The sequence below is a fragment of the Chenopodium album genome, chromosome 22, assembly GCF_948465745.1.
Source record: "Chenopodium album chromosome 22, dcCheAlbu1.1, whole genome shotgun sequence".
In the NCBI taxonomy this organism is placed as follows: domain Eukaryota; kingdom Viridiplantae; phylum Streptophyta; class Magnoliopsida; order Caryophyllales; family Amaranthaceae; genus Chenopodium; species Chenopodium album.
In genome coordinates, this window is record NC_137855.1 from 39688383 (window position 1) to 39711729 (window position 23347).

The 23347-nt window shown below is 32.2% G+C and overlaps 2 protein-coding genes, 1 non-coding gene and 1 pseudogene across 3 annotated transcripts; 1 reads left to right on the plus strand and 3 right to left on the minus strand.

Moving 5' to 3' along the window:
* Nucleotides 1–5446: 5446 nt before the first annotated feature.
* On the minus strand, nt 5447–7668 carry LOC145604422 (cytochrome P450 71B37 pseudogene; annotated as a pseudogene).
* Nucleotides 7669–7673: 5 nt separating this feature from the next.
* On the minus strand, nt 7674–11859 carry LOC145604423 (uncharacterized). Its single transcript, XM_081660325.1, has 3 exons — nt 9853–11859; nt 9582–9762; nt 7674–7741 (listed from the first exon to the last, which is right to left on the minus strand). The coding sequence occupies exons 1-3, from the start codon at nt 11857–11859 to the stop codon at nt 7674–7676; spliced, it is 2256 nt and encodes a 751-aa protein (XP_081516451.1).
* LOC145606518 (small nucleolar RNA R71) lies at nt 11369–11475 on the plus strand. The gene has a single exon (XR_014105378.1). It is a non-coding gene; the product is annotated as a small nucleolar RNA R71 (small nucleolar RNA).
* Nucleotides 11860–13044: 1185 nt separating the features above from the next.
* LOC145604424 (6,7,8-trihydroxycoumarin synthase-like) lies at nt 13045–17773 on the minus strand. The gene is made up of 3 exons (XM_081660326.1): nt 17205–17773; nt 15793–15958; nt 13045–13257 (listed from the first exon to the last, which is right to left on the minus strand). The coding sequence occupies exons 1-3, from the start codon at nt 17771–17773 to the stop codon at nt 13045–13047; spliced, it is 948 nt and encodes a 315-aa protein (XP_081516452.1).
* Between the last annotated feature and the right edge of the window lie 5574 nt (nt 17774–23347).

The following is a 23347-nucleotide window of genomic DNA, read 5'->3' on the forward strand; positions in this document are numbered from 1 at the left end:
CTATAAATGACATAAAATACTATAAAAATGTTATGTCATTTAGTAGTATGTTATTTTATGGCATAAATTACGACATAAATTGACATATTACTAGATGACATAAATTTTTATGACATAAAATGACATATTTCTAAGTTTAAATTTAATGTCATTTATACTAGTGCTATATACAAATTTTATGTCATTTTATACTATAAATGACATAATAAAGTGACATATTACTAAATGACAAAAAAAATTTATGACATAAAATTTCATATTCCTAAATTAAAATTTTATATCATTTTATACCATAAAATTTATATGTCATAAAAATTTCTATGGACATAAAATTTTTATACTATAAATTGACATGATACTATAAATTTTATGTCTAAAAAAATTTGAAAAATTGTATGTTATAAAAATTTATATGACATAAAAATTGATATGTTGCATGTGATTTTACGATGTTTTATGTCATTCAAATCTAAAATTTAAATTAACAAAATGATATAAAATTAGTAATATGTAATTTTGTACGTATAAAAAATTAAGATTTAGTAATATGTCATTTTATACTAATTTTGTAATATGTCATTTATATTAGTAAAAAATAAATAAAAAAAAAATATTTCAAAAAAAAAATCAAGGTTATTTAAATTATTTAAAATTAAATAGTATAAAATCACAATAATTCAAAATTCAACCAATATACAATTAATAGTAGTCATTTTAAGAATGTGTAATATATATAATTTTAGATAAATATATCAATTAAAATAAATACCTCGCTCTAACAAACAAAAGAATGTTGCTTTAAAAGGAGTAATCATTTAGTGATTAAAGGTCAACAAAAATAAGATAGGTTTAATTTTAATTTTTATTCAATTATGTACTTCCAACAAAATATGATAATAATATTTGTATTTAATGACAAATAATTTATGATAAACCTACACTAATAAACTTTAAGGGACTAAGAGAATTAGATAAAATAGTTCAGTTTACTTAGGGTCTGCTTCGATTTACAAAAAATAACTTAACTGAATTCAACTTATTGGGGCTAAACTCAACTAACCTGATTAGAGCTGAAATGAATTGTTTATTATAGAAGGAAATTGAGAACTGAACTGATTATAGTTGAACTGAACTGAATTGAACTGAAATTAAGCTTAACTGAACAGACCCTTACATTGTGTATTAGTTTTAGATCTTTTAACATTCAATAATAATATTAAAACAAAGATTAATTATCTTCTTTTGGTGTTAAAACTACTCCATAAATTATCTTAAGAGTAATACTAGTAATTTAGATTTTACTCATTAAGGACATGACATATAGCCATGTAGGTAGGTCTTAGTTTTCACTTGAAGTCTTCACCAATCTTTTTTAATGTCGCATCTGAAAATAAATACCGTATAAAAATTAAAATATACTCCCTCCGTCTTTAAATACTCCCTCCGTCCCAAAAAGAACGACCCATTTGGCCAAAATTTTGTCCCAAAAAGAATGACCCATTTGCATTCAAACATCCACCAATTTGCTACAATATTTGTGCAAAATTAGCTTCCCCATATAAAAATTTGATTTTCCATGTTATTTTATTACTTTCTCTCTCTATTTTTTTACAAACCCCATGTAAATTTATCTTTCCAATATACTTTTATTTCTTTTTACTTAACTTTCTTAATACCCGCGCAATCAACCCAAATAGATCGTTCTTTTTTGGACGGAGGGAGTACTTGTTTCATTTTTTCATGCGCGGAGTTTTATGAAAATTTGAAAAAAGTAATAAAATATGGAGGTAGTGGGATAGTTGAGAGAATAAAAAATTAAAAAAAAAAAAAACAAAAACAAAACTAGTGGAAGAATTGGAGGAGAGAGAGTATTATTTTGGGGTTAAGTATTGGCGCATATCACCTATATGTTTTAGAAATATATAGGATGACAAAATGTACCACTACAACCTAATAAGTGATAGGTGGTAGATATTTTAGGAGAAAATAATCAACGACATAAGGTAACAAAAAGTACCACCACATGTATAATAGTACAGAAAAAGTACTATTAATACAATTTATACCTTAATGGTACATTATAATACACAAAAATGTACCACTGTAGAACAATATCAAATGAAAAAATATAATAAAAACCCCATACTGCCCTCCTATATGCATGCTAAACATATAGGTGCTATGTGCCTAGATGCACTCTTATTTTGGGTCCACTAGGTGTGAGAAATAAATTAAATATTGTAAAAGATTTTTAAAAAAGGAAATGGAGCAAGTATTTAAAAATGGCCTAAAATGGAAAGTGGAGCAAATATTTAAAAATGAAAGGAGTAATAAAGTAGAAGTGTTTACAACCAAATAAGAACCATGTACATATCAATTAGAAGCTAATAAGTACTAAGGGTTTGTTCTAATACGTTTATTTTCAGTTCAGTTCAGCTCAGCTCTAATCAGTTCAGTTCAGCTCTAATAAGTTCATCAGTTTAGTTCAGCTCCTAATTTCCTTCACTTATAAAATATTCATTTCAGTCCAGTTCAGTTCAGCTCTAATAAGTTCAGTTCATTTCAGTTCAACTCTAATAAGTTCAGTTCAGTTCAGCTGAGTTCAGTCAATGAGAATAGACTTTAACTCAACAACCTACACCCTTGGAAATGAGATAAAGCCCGAAAATAAAATAAGGGAATTTTCACCCTTTAATGGTCTAGTGTTTGGTTAGTCCATCAAACTTGAGGCCTAAAATACAAAAGTTTAGTTGATCTTTAATTTGATATGTTAAAGAGGAATATACTTATATATTGGTCAACAACTCAACATTGAATAAGAAAAGTATCTGACTAGTAACATACTAACAAATCGAATAAGATTCCATTCCTAAATCAACTGATACCATTTGAATAATAAAATAAAATACAGTAAAATAAACTGATACCACATGGTACAATACTCTTTCTTTGAATTCAATTTGAAATAAATTAATCTTATCTCATATATAGGTGATTTTTTTACTTATACATGGTGCCTTTATTTAATATCTTTTTTTGATGTGGTGGATAATCCTAATCAGAGTTCAAGCCTCATTATTTATTTATTTTTATCCTAATATTTACAGTCAGGAGTAAAAGAGAGTGTAAGGGAATTCTTTACTCCCAAGCACATTACTTGAAAGGATTCTAACATTAAATCTCTAGGATTTGAGCTAAGCGTCTTATTAAGTGGACTTACATTAGGTGCTTGGGTATGGATGATTCTATGGTAGGCATCTATCCTTAAAATGACAACTATTATTCTAATTTTTTAATTGACTAATTATGATTTTTTTTTTAATGTCAAAATTCGTTATTTCATTTATCTAATATTGAAATAATTTTTGAATGTTTTTTTTTAATAATTTTCATAATCAATTTATGGAATTTAATTTTATTATTACTAAAATTAAAAATATATATAATAATTATGAAAGTATTAAAAATGTTAAAAAATATAAAAAGAAGAACATTAGTAATAAATTTTGACATAAAATAAGTAAAAAAATCAGCCAATTAAGGGTTTGTTTGGTATCGTTGTGGTTTTCTGTTTTTTGGTTTTTTGTTTTTTAAAAGTATACTCCGTATTATATATGTCACATAATGAATCAAAAATTATTTAGACTTATTAAAATCATGATAATTTTGAAAACTGACAACAGAAAAGTGAAAACACCTTTTTCTTGTTTCCTGTTTTTGGTTTTTAGTTTTCAAAAAAACAGGAAACTGGAAACAAACAATGATGCCAAACAAACCCTAAATGTAATGGTAATCATTTTACGGATGATGTTACCTATTGATTTTATATAAATGTTCAAACTCTTCTAGTCATATTTTCCGTGGTCCACACGACTGAGGACTGGGCAAACGCTTATTACAGAATTGTAAGGGTGAATTAAAATCAAGCTAAACATTAGTTAATTTACCTAAACCACTCTTTTTTTTCCTTCAAAATATTTGTTCCATCCACTATCACAATGTGAAACTTATAACTTTTTTGTCTACATTTGGGACTTTTCAAAGTGTTTGTTTTTCTTTTTCAATTCTAAGTATTATTTTCAAGATCCAATGACATTGTAGAACTTAGTCCGCCCAGTCATAAAAGCTTTTCCTTGAGACTGAGATAACTTTGGACTTTTATAAGTCTTTATTTAAGATATATACAATCGATCACATTGTGAAATTAACCGTATATTTTATTTTTCAATTTCTGTTGAAGCTTAGTCACCGATATGTAAATATTAAAAAAATTGTGTCAGTAGTCAAATTTTTAAACAGGGAAGAAAAGCTGTCCAACTCAATCTTGTAATAAAACTAGCGAGTATTGACAGAGTATTGTGTAATTACTTGATTATTTAGGTTAATCAAATGGAACTCATCCTAACGGCTACAACAACACATTCAAGTATTGTGCAATTTGCAAATTTTTCAAAAGTAATAGTTTGAAAATTTTGCAAATTGCAGTCATTTAAAGTTCGTATTTTGCAAATTGCAGTCATTTAAAAACAAAATTGCAAATTGCAACCCAAAAGTACGTATAAATTGTAAATTGCAGCCTAATTCAACTTTTTCATCGGTTTACATGTCGAAAAATCTTTGGTTAAGGTTTTAGGGTCCATTTTAGATTTTAGGGAACCGAATTGAGCTCAGAATTAGCAAAAAAATAATGTAAGTGCCTCGTTTTGCGTAACAAAATGTATCGATTTGTGGGAAACTATAAAAATGAGACACTTACGTTATTTATTTGCTAATTCTGAGCTCAATTCGGACTCCTAAGAGCTAAAATAACCCCTAAAACCTTAACCAAAGATTTTTTGACATGTAGACCGATGAAAAAGTTGAATTAGGCTGCAATTTACAATTTATACGAACTTTTAGCCTACTAAATACGAACTTTAAATAAAAACTATATATATATATATATATATGTAGTTTCATAAAAAAAATTAAAATTATTGTCACTTTTAAAAGTCATTTCAACTTTTGCACAATGTATAGTGTCATATTCTCATATGATGGTATGTCGCATTTCTAATGTTTTTGATAGAGCGCATATAACTTTTGCTATATGACTTTAACTATTAATGAATTGTTTGATTGAGTTGTCCTTTAATATGGTAAAAGAGCCAGGGTAACAACGCCACAAGCTCTAATCTTATCCACTCGGCCTTCTTTAAAAAGTGGAATATCTAGTCTTGGGTATATTTCCATTACACATTTATAAATTTATAATGTTTATAGACCACCAACTAATTTTAGGTGTGATTTGGTCAGTAACTTCATTTACTTGTATATTGCGCAAGATATTTTACATAATACTTTGTCCGTAGTACATAGCCTTAATCACAGAATTAAAACTAAGATGATAGATGAGAGACGATGAGATTGAATGAAGCATGCATGTATGATTTCAATTTCTTAGCTCTTAGAATTTCTTTGCTACCAAGCAAAGTTGTTGTTTCTTATGCATAATAAGACCAGGGAGCACATTGGTGTCAATGTCTTCTATGTTTAAACCAGCAGGCAATTTCCAATCAAAAGAATATAACAAATTGGCTAGCACAAGCTCAAGGGTCGCTTGACCGAAAATCGATGCAGGGCACATTCTTCTTCCACCGCCGAATGGAATCATTGACATTGCTACGTTCCCTTTCAAATCCATTGAACTCCCTAAAAACCTCTCTGGCATAAATATATTCGGATCTTTCCAATATTTTGGGTCTCGTCCAATAGTCCATACGTTGAGAAAAATAGTAGTATTGGGTAATATATCATATCCTTCAATGATGCTTTTACAAACTGTTTCACGTGGAATAAGTAATGGGGATGGTGGATGTAGCCTAAATGTTTCCATCACTACTACTTTAAAGTATTTAAGCTTTGGGAGATCACCTTCCAATATGCAACCTTTATTTTGTACCGCATTCCTTAGTTCTTTTTGTACTTTTTTCATTGGAACGGGGTTCTTTATTAGCTCTGTAAGTACCCAAATTACCCCGGCTGTTGTGGTATTTGCTCCTCCACTATAAAGATTCTGCAAATACATCAAATTTGATTGGTATGCACAAATAAATGAGCGATGGTATTAAAGTAAAGATACTTTATGTGCAAAACTTCAAATTTAAAAAGAAAAAATTGCATAATACAGAAGTAATTTAGATGTATAATTTTTCTTAAAGGAAATAACATTTACAGTTCATTATATAGTATTTCATCACATTTGTTAAGCTAAGGAAAATCTAGTTTGATCCAACTTAAACAATACTCGTAGATACCTAGCCCTAAAGCCAAATTTTCATTCCCAATTTCCTATTCATCCGATGTAAAACATTTTTTTTCATCTTAACTTAAACATCATACTAAGGTCAATATTAGTTGTGGATGGAAATCTTGATTTGTGGGGTGACATCCAACTAACTTCTTTAAGGGTTGAGATGCAATGAGAAATTTCTTATTATAAGAAAGATGAGCAGTGTCATCTCAGACATTTTTGGGGCTGATAGGCGTGTCGCGTACCTAACAAAGATAACCTAACAAGACCACTACTATGTAGAAGGGCAAGCAAGGGTCGGATCCCAAGAGACTATGGTTTAACTAATTAAATAGACTCAAGCAAATACTAAGCAAGTAACCAAATCAAACAAATGAGGATCAATAACTAAAGAACTAATTAAAGCGATTAAACTAAATAATATGATAAATCAATGCTAAAAACATCCAAGATCAAGCATCACCACGAATACAATTAATGCAATAGTCGTTCTACCCCTAACATATAATTCAATTGATTAATGAGGAAAAGTAATCCCTATATAATACCAATGGTCTCTCCCGAGTTATCAATGGCTTCTCTAATCACAATCAAGCCTACTTCCGTGGAATCATGCAAATTAAAGACTTTGAGCACATTACTCTAACTTCCTAATCATCCGTTCACCTACTTCCGTGATGAACTTCAAACCCTTAATTGATTTATTCAAACCCGTCAAAACCCAACTCCCGTTGTGATTAAAACAATGGATTAATAACAATACTAATTATCCCTAATCTAATATTGGCATGAGCACAATCAATTAAGCATATCAATTGCAATTATCATTAAAGAATTTAAAGAATTAAATCATGCATTAATCATATTCGGGTTCCGCTAGATCTTGGAACAAGGAAACTACTCACACATATTAATGAAAACAATAATGATAATCAATAAAGAAAACATAATTAACAATAATAAAATAAGAGAATTGAGAGAAGAAATCAATACTTGGAATTAATTATGAAATCTTGAATCTTGAAAACAAACCCTAGGAAATAATATGGAAGAACGTAATACCCAAAAAGAAGTCTAAAAATAATATCTGAACAATGAATAAAAAGTGATCAAATAAAAGACTATCTAAAACCTATTTATATCCTAGCATAAAACTAGGTATTTTTATCTAAATAGGACTCTCAAACGCCACCAAAACGAGCTGCCACAAGTGGGTTGTGGCACGAGGAAAACGGCCACAACCAGGCTGTGGAACGGGCTGTCCTTGCCTCTTCCTTGCTCCAATATCGACGCCCACAACCAGGTTGTGGCCAACATATTGCACGCCACAACCGAGCTGTGGAGCAGGCTGCCAAAATGCTCCATCGATGCTCCATTGGTGCTAGAAACGCTCCATATGAAGAACTATCTCACGCTCAGAATAAATTCCACGCAAATCGAGCCCTAATCCTATAAAAACAAAAGCAAACATACCGAGAAGAGCAATATCGAAATAGGAAGAATAATAGCTCAAAAAGATTAGGAAAATGAAGAAAACACAATAAAATATGACCAAATATCACATATAAAATCATGTATAATATCGTGTTATCAAATTCCCCCAAGCTAAACCTTTGCTCGTCCTCGAGTAAAGCAATGAATAAATAAATCAATACTTCACCCCAAAATTAATCAAAATCAAGAACAACCAATTCAAGGTAAATCTAACAATTATGCTTCAAAATCAACCAATCTCATCCATCCAATCACTCATCCTCCCTAACAATTGTCAAATAGAGCAAACCACAAGAGCATATAGAATTCAAGACTAGTGCTCACACACTTGACTCTCATTTATGTGGCGAGTAAAAGATGTACTCGATCGCTCTCCATCCCAATCCCATCATGTGAACGATGCCCTCCCAACTCACGCACTCGTGTGTTTAAAAAAGACATACACTCAACCTAATAGTCGACTCGGAATATGTCAAGTCATTCCTTGCATTGATAAGTAACTACTTTCACATTCACACAACTCTATGCACAAAGGTCGGAAGGTCTTTAAAGCTTGTAATGTAAGGTTAGGGTAATGGGTAGGAAATATTTGGGAAAATGTGAGAGAAAAGCTATGCTAAAAGGGAGCCAAATCCTAACAAAATCAAAGTCAAAAATAAATAATGACCAATCATCTCCAACATACTCAACTCCACCAAAAGCCACCAAATATATAACTCCAAACATATCAAACAATCCCAACACTTACAAATTTCACTCATAAAAATATAATAATGTAACACTTGAACGAATAACAAACTTTAACTCTCAAATTTGAAATTTTTCATTGAAACTCAAATTTTTTCTTACTCAAATTTCTCATTTTTTTCACTTTTTTTTCTTGAACTTTGTTTTTTTTTTTATCAACATCATGCTTTATTTTTTCTCAAAAGATTTAACTTCCATAATCATCAAAAATAAACCACAATCAAGAATAAACAACTTCTCATAACCACCCAAATTGTGCAAAAAATAAGCACACTACAAACTCCCTTACCTCACTCACTAATAGCTCCCCCAAGCTAAGCTTGGGACTAGTAACCAATGGGGCAGAATCAGCTTGTAATGTGGCTAAATAAACAATAAAAAGGTACAAGCAACAACATGGGTAGCAAGAAGGGAGCAAATATATCTAATATCGTCTGAAGGCCACCTAATAGAATGAACGCCTTCGTCCTCCTCAATGTGCATAATAATGAGTCGTAAAACACTACTTATAGTCACAAACCAATACTCAAATTCATTGACATACCAGGAACTAACACACATTCCTCACCAAATCAACTAGTCAAGCACTATATTCACAAGCAGTTGGGCAAAATTGACGCATGTTAAGGCATCCAAGCAATCAAATATCAAATCATGGCTAACTTATCCACAATACTCATCATCATATACCAAGAATCAAAACAATTTTAAGTATGGGGCACAGGGAAGCATGATTTACAATTCATTGGGATAATAAAACCCTCCTCCACGCTAAACTTCACATTGTCCTCAATGTGAACATATATAGAATAAGAACAAGCAAGGAAAAAAAAAACCAGGCCCTACTGGCAGAGGCGGGATCATACCTAAGGGCGGAGCTGGGACCGCCCTCAAAATAACGTCGCATCATAACCCCAAACTAAAAAGAAAATAAATGAATAAATAAATAAATAAAGTGAAAATAAAATAAATAAAAAAAACGGAATGGGTTGCCTCCCATTTAGCGCTTGTTTAAGGTCTTTAGCTCGACCTCCTCTAGTAGCTCAACCCGGATCACCACCATGCAGAGAGGATACTCTACGGTCTTGTCTGTAAATATGTCCACCTCTATAGGACTCCTTCACGCAAGAATTGATATGAATTGTATCCGAACTCATTTTGATGTAGCTAAAGTCATCATGTGTTGAAATGTCGTCCTCCTTTCTCCCAAGATTTCTATTAGATATACTCTTATCAACCAAAGGGTTAGTAGCATCAATACTCAAACAAGTACCACTATCAAAAGTAAAATTATGGTCATTGAAAAGTTTAAACACAACTTGTTTATCCCGAGCTCTAATGGTCACTTGTCCTTTAGGAACATCTATTAAAGCCTGACTTGTAGCAAGAAAGGGGCGACCAAAGATAAGTGGGATCTTATGGTCTTCTTTCATATCCACTACAACAAAGTCAACAGGAAAAACAAATTCACCAATCCCAACTAATACATCTTCAACTACACCCTTAGGAAGTCTAACAGTTCTATCAGCCATATGAAGAGATATATGAGAGGGTTTAAGGTTTTTCAAACCTAATTTGTCATACACTGAAGAAGGCATTAAGTTAACACTAGCACCTAGATCACACAAGACCCTATCAAAATATGTTTCGTTTATCATACAAGGGATAGTAAAACTACCAGGGTCATGCAATTTAGGTGGTAAGCTATCATGTAAAAGATCAGGACATTTCTCCTTTACTACTAAACCTTCTAATTTCTTATCATTATGATTATGATCTAGAATTCCTTTCACAAAATTTGCAAATTGAGGCATTTGAGTTACAAGATCGGAAAAAGGAATGGTAGCATATACCTTCTTTAGAGTCTCAGAATACTTCCCAAAATGCTTATCGAGCACGGCCTTTGATAACCTTTGCGGGAAAGGCATCGGCTCCTCATATGCTTGTGGAGCAACATACTTGTGACCTTCTCTCTCATGCTTCTCTGTTCTTGACTCCACATTGCATACTTTCTCTTCTAGTCCTCCTGTAGTTGATTCAACACTCTTCACGAAAATTGCATTGCATTGTTTCGTCTGGACTTTTGCTTGATCTTGAAGAGTTGTTAGATGACTCACTTGCTGTGAAAGTTGAGAAAGATGAGTTTCTATCCTCTTATTTTGAGCAACGAGCAATTGGATCGAGTTTTCAAAATATTCGTTCTGCTTTGCTTGTAACTCAAATTGCTTTGAAATAAGCTCTTGTTGTTGTTGTTGGGAAGTAGCAAAAGTCTCCATTATGGATTCAATATTTGAAGATTGAGGTGGTGGTTGGTGTATGGGATGATGATTGAAAGGTGCCCATGCTTGAAAAGCGGGTGGTGGTAGAGGATTTGCTATAGCTTGAGTGTTCTTGTATGAGAACCCTTGATGATTTCTCCACCCTTCATCAAATGGCCTTGTGGAGGTCGTGGTATAAATAGCATTAGCTTGCTCAATCGTCATTCCATCATAATTGGGTTGACACTCCCGTGCAGTATGGCCTTGCAATCCACACATCTGACAAGTTTCCATCGAGGGTCGAGGGGACTCAACTTGGAGTTGATTGACTTTATGAGTTAGTGCCTGCACAGAACTAGTCAACATGGTTAGAGCATCAACATCATGTTTATTACCTATGTTGATAGCGTTTCGTCCCCTTGGATGGTAATTATCATTAGCCGCCATCTTCTCAATCAAATCCTTCGCATCGGTTGGGTTCTTAGTCATGATGGAACCTCCAGACGCAGCATCAATGTATATGCGAAACTCATGGGTCAAACCATTATAGAACGTTTGGATCAACATCCACTCTGGAATACCATGGTGAGGGCATTGTCTTTGCAATCGTTTAAATCTTCTCCATGCCTCATATAGGGATTCGTCATTGGATTGATGGAAAGTAGATAGCTCGTTCCTTAATTTTGCGGTTTTCTCTTGCCCCAAGAATTTGACTAGAAAAGCCTTGGCAAGCTTGTCCCACGTATCAAAAGAACCAATACCTTCATCTCGTAACCACTCCCTGGCTCTATCCCGTAGTGAAAAAGGGAAAAGGCGTAGTCTAATAGCATCATCAGTGACACCATTGAGCTTCATGGTGTCACACTTCTCCAAGAAACTATCAATGTGAGTCACAGGACAATCATTCGGTAAACCCGCAAAAGAGTCATTGGAAATGAACTGTATGAATTGGGGTTTCAACTCAAAACTTTGAGCGGTGACAGGTGGTCTTACAATACTAGAGAGGAATCCAGTTGTTGTATCCGGAATACCATACTCCAAAAGAGATTTTGTTCCTGGATCAACCATGTCTCTTGTATTTCGATTTTCCTCCTTTTACCTCTTTGTCTTATTGCAGTAGCTTCGATCTCAGAATCAAAAGGTGTTAAATCATCTGAACCTGAACTTCGAGTTTGCATGCAACAAAGAAACTAAAACGGAAGATCAAAGAAACAAGGAACAATAGCCGAAGCAACAAAATAAATGCTTAGTAAAAACGAATCACAAATAATTAGTATAAAACCGTTAGTCCCCGGCAACGGCGCCAAAATTTGATAGGCGTGTCGCGTACCTAACAAAGATAACCTAACAAGACCACTACTATGTAGAAGGGCAAGCAAGGGTCGGATCCCAAGAGACTGTGGTTTAACTAATTAAATAGACTCAAGCAAATACTAAGCAAGTAACCAAATCAAACAAATGAGGATCAATAACTAAAGAACTAATTAAAGCGATTAAACTAAATAATATGATAAATCAATGCTAAAAACATCCAAGATCAAGCATCACCACGAATACAATTAATGCAATAGTCGTTCTACCCCTAACATATAATTCAATTGATTAATGAGGAAAAGTAATCCCTATATAATACCAATGGTCTCTCCCGAGTTATCAATGGCTTCTCTAATCACAATCAAGCCTACTTCCGTGGAATCATGCAAATTAAAGACTTTGAGCACATTACTCTAACTTCCTAATCATCCGTTCACCTACTTCCGTGATGAACTTCAAACCCTTAATTGATTTATTCAAACCCGTCAAAACCCAACTCCCGTTGTGATTAAAACAATGGATTAATAACAATACTAATTATCCCTAATCTAATATTGGCATGAGCACAATCAATTAAGCATATCAATTGCAATTATCATTAAAGAATTTAAAGAATTAAATCATGCATTAATCATATTCGGGTTCCGCTAGATCTTGGAACAAGGAAACTACTCACACATATTAATGAAAACAATAATGATAATCAATAAAGAAAACATAATTAACAATAATAAAATAAGAGAATTGAGAGAAGAAATCAATACTTGGAATTAATTATGAAATCTTGAATCTTGAAAACAAACCCTAGGAAATAATATGGAAGAACGTAATACCCAAAAAGAAGTCTAAAAATAATATCTGAACAATGAATAAAAAGTGATCAAATAAAAGACTATCTAAAACCTATTTATATCCTAGCATAAAACTAGGTATTTTTATCTAAATAGGACTCTCAAACGCCACCAAAACGAGCTGCCACAAGTGGGTTGTGGCACGAGGAAAACGGCCACAACCAGGCTGTGGAACGGGCTGTCCTTGCCTCTTCCTTGCTCCAATATCGACGCCCACAACCAGGTTGTGGCCAACATATTGCACGCCACAACCGAGCTGTGGAGCAGGCTGCCAAAATGCTCCATCGATGCTCCATTGGTGCTAGAAACGCTCCATATGAAGAACTATCTCACGCTCAGAATAAATTCCACGCAAATCGAGCCCTAATCCTATAAAAACAAAAGCAAACATACCGAGAAGAGCAATATCGAAATAGGAAGAATAATAGCTCAAAAAGATTAGGAAAATGAAGAAAACACAATAAAATATGACCAAATATCACATATAAAATCATGTATAATATCGTGTTATCAGGGGCCCGGAGTAAAAACTAAAATAGAGGCCCCAGCCCTAAAATACAAAGTAATAAGGGCCTATTCACATTTAATTAATTTCAGTTCAGTTCAGCTCCATTCAGTTCAGTTCAGTTCAGTTCAGCTCCAATCAGTTCAGTTCAGTTCAGTTCAGTTCAGCTCCTAATTTCCTTCTCTCATAAAATATTCAGTTCAGCTCCAATTAGTTTAGTTCATTTCAGTTCAACTCCAATCAGTTCAGCTCAATTCAGTTCAGTAAATGTGAACATGCCCTAATATGGTGTATTTTGCAGTTTGATTTGGACTTAAACCGCACCAAACCAAACCATATTCACCCCTATCCACATGAGAGCCTGTTAGGCTTGGATTTGAAATGTGGATGCAACATGAGCCTTATCATACCTAGTGCGAAATATTCCACTTGAAATTGAGAGGTACTGTTATTGTTGATGTTGATGCCAGCGATGGTGGTGTTGATGTTGGTGTTGTTCGTTGTTCGTTGTTTGTTGTTGATGTCGGTGGTTAGGAGAGATAGAGAAGGAGAACGAGTGAGAACGAATTGATAGAGAAGGAGAACGAGTGAGAACGAATTGAAAGAGAAGGGGAGTGAGATTCAGAGAGAGGAGTGAGAACGAATTGAAAGAGAAGGGGAGTGAGATTCAGAGGAGTGAGAACGGGGAAGAGGGGGAGGAGAGAGAAGAGGAAAGATAAGGAGGAGAAGAGGCACGAAAGAGAAGGGGAGGAGAGAGAAGAGGAAAGATAAGGAGGAGAAGTGGCAGAAAAGAGAGGAGTGTTAGGGTTTCTAGGGTTGATTTTTTTTTTTAAAAAAAAAAAAAAATTCCGACGGAATTTCCATCGGAAATTTCCGACGGACTAAAAATCCGTCGGAAAAAGTAATTTCCTACGGAAATATCCGTCGGAAAGCCCATATATTACGACGGATTTTTATTCCGTCGGAAATTTCCGACGGATTTGTAGAATTCGTGGGAAATATCCGACGGAATTAAAATCCGTCGAAAAATTCGATATTTCCGACGGAATATTGGGTCCGTCGGAAGCAGTCCGTCGGAATTCAGCTATTTTCTAGTAGTGTGACCCTTTAACATAGTATTAGAGTTAACATGATACGAAGGTCACACATGTTCAAATCTCAGCCCTTACTCTCTCTCTCTCTCTTCATGCGTAAAACAAAGGTTTTTGGGTCAAGTTCGACCATGAAAACTCTAGATCTAGAGTTTTTATGGTCGAATTTGGCCTCTTAAACCCAATTTCGAGGTTATGTGTGGTCTAATTAAGGTATGTATTTCGTTTTTTCAATTTTGATGTTATTTGTTGTTTTATCGGATTTTTTTTTACAATTTATGGTGGTGGGTGGTGGCTGTTGGAGATCGTGTTTGGGGGCTTGGGTTGGGATTTTAATTTTTTTTTCTTTTTTTTTGTTAATTTCTGATTTGTGATGATTTTCGGTGGTGGCGGTGGTGATTTATGTGGGTGGTGGGGTGGTAGATCTAGTTAGGTAGGTGGTTGTGGCGGTGGTGGTTGTAGATGGGTAGATCTGATTAGGTAGGTGGCTATGGCGGTGGTGATTTAAGTGGGTGGTGGGGTGGTTGATCTGGTTAGGTGGCTGGTGGGTAGGGGTTCTGGTGTGGGCTGGTGATACGGTGGATGGGGTTGGGTGTGGGTCTGGTGAGGGTTTGGCTGGTTGTGTGAGGTAGGGGTAGGTGGTGTGGGGTGACGGCTTGCGGCGGTGGTACGGGGTGGCGGTGTGCTTTTTTTTAAGTTTTTTTAAAAGCATTTTCCGACGGAAATTCCGTAGGAAATTCACGACGGAATTCAGTCCGTCGGAAATTTCCGACGGATTTTTCCGGCACCGGAATTACCTCCTTCGACGGAAAATTCCGTCGGAAAAGTGTTTCCGACGGAATTTCCGACGAAAAAGGTTCTTTCCGACAAAGCCTTTTCCGACAACCAGTTCCGACGGAATTTCCGTCGGAAACGTGTTTTCCGACGGATTTTAGGGTTTTTCCGACGGAATTTGTCCGTCGGAAATGGCCTGTTTTCTAGTAGTGTCAACTGAACAAAAAGTTTAAGATGGTCGATGGTTGATGCCGAAAATTAGTTCATCTACTCTATCATATTTACAGAGTATATATATTCGTAAAAAAAAAACTTACCATTAAAATTGCTTTGATATGGTTCATTGTGAGCTTCTACGCAAAAGAAGTATCATTCATGAGGCGGAGCAAAACATCCACTATGTCTTCTAGCTTAGATTCACACTTATTTGCGTTAAGATGGTCGTTGATAATTTTCTCATAATCACATCTAATTCTGTAAACACCTTCTCAAGCTTAGAGGATTGTCCACTAAGCTTATCAAGCAAACCCCCAAGAGGGATATAATCACTAAAGAAGAAGGCTGTGAACATCGTTTCGACTTCATGTAGAAGGCTATAATATCTGCTTCCAAACTCTTCTTCGTCGCCATATCTAACGTTATTCAAACATCAAACACAACATTATTCAATTTTCACAGAAATTTTTGCAATGCAATTATGACTTAGAACACGAACTTACGTACGTACACATTTTTTTTTGTTTTTTTTTTTTTTGGAACGGGAAACTTACATACGTTTAGTTCTTTAATTAATATCAGCCTCTAAAATTAGTTTATACTTAATAAACTACTGAAGGAATTGAATGGAATGGAATGGAATTAAATGATATAGGATTATATTTTACGTTTGATCATTGAAAAGAGTTGCATTGTTTGATTAGCGAGTAGTAAATGAAATGAGCTTTAGACAACAACCAATTAAATCGATTTTATTGAATATATATATTCATTCTCATAAATTTGGTTTTCATTGGGCCATATATATGGCTAACATATTTCTCCTTATTTTAGTTTTGTAAAGAGATTTTCCTTAATGCCATGGTATATAAACACAACCGCCAAAAACAATTTGTTAATTAGTCACTTGAATATCTCATATAGTTACAACAGTTTAACTTTTACTGCAGCCTTTATTATTAAAAAAAACAAATTAAATAAATAAATAAGTAAATAATAAAAAAAAATTAAAAAAAAAAATTAAAACTTTAATTGATAAAACTTTATTTGCAATTATGCATATTCCTTCTCTATTCAAAAAAAAAATGCATATTCCTTTCTTTTTTGTAAGTGTTAAACTTTTAGTTTTTTTTTCTTGCAAATTGTTACATTTTTATATTATATCTTTATTTCTCGTCCAAACTCGAACCTGCTACTACGGGCCCGTTCACTTCAGCTTAATTTCAGTTCAGTTCAGTTCAACTCCAATCAGTTCAGTTCATCTCCTAATTTCCTTCTCTCATAAAATATTCATTTCAGCTTTATTCAGTTTAGTTCATCTCCTAATTTCCTTTTCTCATAAAATATTCATTTTAGCTTTATTCAGCTCCAATCAGTTCAGTTCAGTTTAGTTCAGTTCAACTTAGTTCAGTAAATATGAACATGCCCTACTTACTTTCTTTAATCATTTATTTCCTTTCACCTTATATTTTAATTTACCATAAATTATAAACTTCACCATCTCAATCTGAAATTCTTAATACCCTCTATCCCACTTACATCTTATATTCTTATCATATTAATATCAATTACATTATTATTTAAAATTTTACGTCAGTCAAACTGTAATACTTTAAAAAAAAAAAAACGGAGGAAGTATATAGAGTTGTCATATATATGTACCTCTTCCCGAAAATGATCCGGCTAGAACTTGAACTTGCAAATCTGAGAACCAATTGGCTCAAATTTACAATTTTAGAAGCAGAAGATAGAGAAGAAATCTCTTGAATCATCCTTGAGACTTCTTCTTGTCGTATAGGAGCAAACGAATCGACTTTCTTAGAGCTTAGGAGATGTACAGTAAGTAGCTTCTTCATTTCTCTCGAATATTCACTGTATGGACTAAGGGCTATGTCTAACCCATCGTAACTTAACCTTTTTCTTCCGGCCGTTAATGGTCTATTACAGAAGTTCTTATCTTGTATTTGCAAGACCTCTTGGGCCAACTTCGCCGATTGAATCACAACCATAGGTTTACTCATCAACCGGAGCGCGATAATTGGGCCGTAGGTCTTGCCTAATTTGGAATAGTAGACGTGAGTATTTGAAGGTTCAAACTGGTGTAGGTTTCCAATTAAGGGAAGCCCTTTTGGTCCAGGAGGAGGGAAAAATGGTTGTTTTTTACTATTTTTGGAAAGTGTATTTAGAAAGATGATAGAAAGAGTTGCCAAAACAAGGAAGAGGACTAACATTTTGTTTTGAAAATTAGTAATTGTAGTAAACTTTTTTTTTTTTGGCTAATTATTCATGTGTTTACCATGCAACTAAGCAAGACTATTTATATTAAGATGTATAATATTTTTTAATCCCACTTGCCATAGATTGAATAAGAGTATCACACATTTACTTTTATATTCGATTTTGTGGATTCTAATTGGCTATGAGTTAAACATACTTGTATATATCAAGCTAGTAGTATAGTGAGTTAAAATAACTCTTTTTTACTTCTGATGATGCATTCATCAATTATAAAATTAAAGTCTGCTAGACTCTAATTTATTAGGGTTTTAACCTAGCTAATAATGCACATCTAATTAACTAATTGGGTGAAAGTTGATTCTCAGCTAATGTTAGAACAATTTTTTTTTGGGATAGTACTTACATGTAATTGTTGTTTATCCCAATTCACACTTATTAATAATTAAAACTATCTACCCAGTAGTACAATTTAGGGTTTATTCTCATACGATTATTTTCAGTTCGTTTCAGTTCAACTCCTATTTCCTTCTCTTATAAAATATTCAGTTCAGTTCAGTTAATGAGAACATGCTCTTATTTTATTATTTGTTCTAGTAAGGGATCTTGAATTACATATTTACATCCAATTTGAGAATCTCTAAATTAGCCTCATCAATATAACAATATTGTCATGTGGAGTTTGGTATAATTCCTCTCAATGAGTGATTTAAGAACATCAAATATCAAAATTTTATGAATTAAATATATATAATCAGAATTACTGATACTCAAAATGTGTGCACTAGAAAAACATACATATTCAAAACAAAACATCAACAAGAAAGAATAATAAAGAGAGTTTAAAATTATGATTCTTTCTAAAAAAGATTATTACTTAATGGAAAATTTGACTTAATCTATCCATTCAAAACATGCATTTTAGCAATGAAATATACTCTAGTTTTAGAATTCTTATGGTCGAATTTGACCATCTTAAGCCATAAACTCTCGCTTTAATTCTTTTTCCTCTTCTCGCACCAGAGCTCTCAACAATAATGGTGGTTGATACCATGAAAATTGGTGGACGTTAAATGTTATGTATATCATGCATGTTAATATTATACTTTTGGGTTAATATAGTTACCAGATTTGGGTAAATAGTGTTTGTGTTCTGAATAATTATTATATAGATCAATATATTAGTTATATTTTTGTTTTTTTTTTTTTTTTGTTATTAGCTGTGATTTTCAAATTTTCAAGTATTATTAGTTATGGTTTTGAATTAAAATTTTAAGTATATGCATGGTTTTGTAGATTATTTTAAAGGTAAGTTCTGGTTTTGGTTATTATTTGTAGTTTTTGTATTATAAATATATGGTTTTGAAGAACCAATTGCTGTGTTCGTTAGCCTTAATATAAATTTTGCTTGATAATAATTGTAGTGGGGTAAATAGTTATGATTTTGAGGGTCGCGATCACATGTTTTGAGTTAATACTCTTATAGTATGATGTTTTAGGTTAATCATGATATGGGGGTATAGTTGTGGTTTATGGTGATTATTAGTACTATTATGGTCTATTTCAAGTTATTAGTTATGGATTCTAGTTATTAATTATGTTAATTGAGTGTACTTATGATTTATATATAATTAACTACTATAGTTTTTAAGCTATTATATTAGTTAAGATTTGTAAATTATGGCTATTGGGTATAGTTATAATATTTGGTAATTATTAGTTATAGTTGTCAAAAAAAAAACAGTTGTATGGTTTTGAGTAAAATACTTATACTAGTAGGTTTTAGGTGAATAGATATGGTTTTCAAATTTAAAATTATAATCTATCTATATTATTACTCCCTCCGTCCCTAAATTACATTCCTCCTTTCTATTTTTGGTATTCCAAAATTACATTCCTCCTTTCTATTTTTGGTAAGTATTTTTTAGTAAATCAACTCTCTTTTTCTGTTTTACATTTAATGCTTTCTCACTCATCCCTACCTAATCTCACTCATAATCTTTGTGCCAAATTACAATGAATATGATTGGTTAAAAATTTTCAATTAGGAGCATGTGATTGGTCCTTTTTTTTTGCAAAGGATTGATGACATGTCATGAGTAATAACTAATCTATCTTTGTACTTCCCATTGCATTATCTAATTATTGTTATTTGTCTTATTCTTCCCTCCTTAATTCCCGTGTAAATTTTCAAACAAGAATGTAATCTAGGGACGGAGGGAGTATTAAAAGTCATTGCAATACATCTCATGTTGTCATGTGTCATCTTTTCTTAACCAATAACATGACACCAAGTCATATGCATAATCCATAAAACTTAATTTAATGCTATCAATAAATAAGAAATTTTAGATGAGACTCATGTGAGATAACGTTTTAACTTTTAAATTGAATAAACACACCTTAACATGATTCATGCATGGCCTTTCCAATTCCCATTTTAAATGGTCATCATAACTATTAATAAAAAAATTATTTTAGTTTTGGTAATACTTCACAACTAATCTGAAACTGATTATTCATATAGCTCGAAATCACAATCACTAATTATAACACAAGTACATCATACTTATTCATTTATATTATTACATAAAAAAACTAAAAAAAAAAAAAAAAATCTTTCAACAATGTAGAGTCTAAAAAATAGATGCAAATATCAAGAGTCAATCCAATAAAATTAAACTCAAATCTTATTAATTAAAGTTGTGGGATCATTCATACCACTAATAAGAGGCTAATGTGACTCTTGCAAAATATTTTTAAGGCATCATAATTAGTTATAATGAAATCGAAATTATTATACTTTAATCTCATACTATATTATATTAGATGACTTGGGGCATTGTCTGGGCCAATAACTAATTTATAAATTAAAGGGCATGATTTATTCGTTGCTTGTAAATTTGTTTTAGGTTATCATCTTTACGCTACTACTTACATAATTATAGTTAATAGTTATGGTTATATGAGGAAAAAAAACTTTTAAAAAAAAGAATGTAGATATTGGAATACGAAGGGTCTGTTCTCATACATCTATTTTCAGTTCAGTTCAGTTCAGCTCCTAGTTTCCTGGGTTGAAATTTTAAGGTTGCGCAACAACATATTGGGTATATATCCAGAACTACTCGTCTTATTTGTCCGATAAAAACTTTACTTGTACCTTGATCTTTCAAATTGCAAAATATACATAATATATATTGATCAATAATTGAAATTAAAGAGAGAATTAAACTACCTACCAATTCAATCAAACAAAGTTATATTCCTAAACTAATTGATGACTAGACTGCACCCTAGTATATATCATATGTACTTTAATCACCTTTTTTTTTTTTTAATTTTATTTGAGTAAAATTAAATTCTACTAAGTCATATATGGATTTATCACGTAACAGCATTATTAGGTGCTTGGGTGTCATATAGTAATCAGCTAGAAAGAAAGTATATTTTGTTATAATCTGAGTGAGCCGTAGAGGTATAACAAATTACAATTAGTTACAATTGATATGGGAAATTCAATTTTATAATTTCTTCTACACGGACCCTCAATCTTGATCACTAAGCAAATACTCCATCAATTACGCGCTATATATGTTGGTTGTTGACATTACTAATTTACTACTATACGTCTATACTTGTATACTTTTTAAATTATTATTTTACTTTGCTCCGCCTGGCATCGGAAAGGGCAAACTCTTGAGGCTATAGAAAGGGCAAACTCTCATTACACAAATGTATGGGCTCACTAGCATAATTCTAATGTTTAGTTTTTTAGCTAAAGTATAGTGTTTTTTTTTTTTTTTTTTAAACTCTTGAGGCTATAGAAAGGGCAAACTCTCATTACACAAATGTATGGGCTCACTAGCATAATTCTAATGTTTAGTTTTTTAGCTAAAGTATAATTTTTTTTTTCTGTCACGTAAAATCAAAGATTAAAAAAAAAAAAAACATATATGAAGTAATTCAAACATTTGGCCTTATTATAATTAGTAATGCTCTCAAGTTATATTATTAATACGGGGTATTGGTGTAGCAAGGGGACCATTGAAGAAATATAATACAAGTACTAAACAATTTTAGCAAGGCAGAAGTCTTTTATTATAATTTTGATTAAACCACAATTATTAATTTTATTTCACACGAAAAGCACCTTAGAGAGTTAGAGGTAGTGTCATTATTCTCTGTTTATTATCTAAAATCAAGATTAGTCCATGTTAATATATAAAGAACAGGTTATTTGGACCAACAACTTGATTGGCTTATTTGGGGGTGATCCAGTCCGAATTGTCCAAGAATTATGTAATCAACTCAGTTATTATGGCCCAGGAAAATCCAGCCCATAATCAGTTCTGCCCAAACTGCATTTGCATACCCCATGCCGTCAACTCGTCACCAGGGAGAAATTGGATGGAAAAAAAAAAGAAAAAAAAAATAAAATGAAATTGGGCATTAAATGTCTCTTAGTCAATGCAATAATTAAACTAACTTGTATAAAGAAGTTCTTCACAATATATATATATATATATATATATATATATATATATATATATATATATATATATATATATATGTTCTGCATGGTAGATAACTTAAAACACTTGAGTTTAAAGTTGATCCAAATTCAATGATAATTTTCAAACATTTGTTGTAAGATCATAATCACTGTGACATTCTTGAATCACAAGTAAGGGATTGGTTAGATGACTCAAGCTTGGCTTGACTCGTGCTTAGCTCGACTCAAAACATAAATGAAATATGCACGAAATGAGTAAGCAGCTCTAACTCATTTCGATAAGCTCATAATTAAGCAACTCGGTTTGTATTTTTATAGTTTTTTGCTTAAATTATTATACAAATTCATTAATTTATTACATTTTGCTTAAATTACTTACACAATTATACTACGTATTACACACAAATAGGCCAAAAATATTATTGTAAAACCGTGTATCGCACGAGACTAATGCTGCGGAGTTGGTAACTAAAAATAAGAAAATTTTATCTTACTAACAATCACAACTTTAAGGAAAATGCAATATATAACCCTTAAGATTATACTTCCTCCGTTTTTTTTAGTTGACACTGTTTGACTTTTACACTATTCACATACTATTCTTTGACTCACTTTTGTGATTTATACATACAATAAAATATAGTCATGTGGGATCTTGTTTGAATCATTTATATGTATATTTTATTAGTATCCACTTTTTATAATTTTATAATGTTGATAATTGAAATTATTAAGCATTAAAAACATGCGTTGGCAAACGTGATAATAGAAAGGTGTCAACTAAAAAAAACAGAGGAAGTATTACTTATATATAAGAAGCTAAAAGTAAAAATAAAATAAAAAAATTAAAAATATAACAAACGTTAGATACACTGATTTGTGTGTGATTTTGTCATGCATTCTTAAATTAATACCAAATCAGAAAAGATCATAAATGCTTATTCATAGCCCTAAGGCCTACATATCCAATATTATCATGCATGGTTATGAACTCTTGATCTACTTTTTTCGGATCATCCACAGTACATTTAATTATGTTGCTACACATTATCTCCAA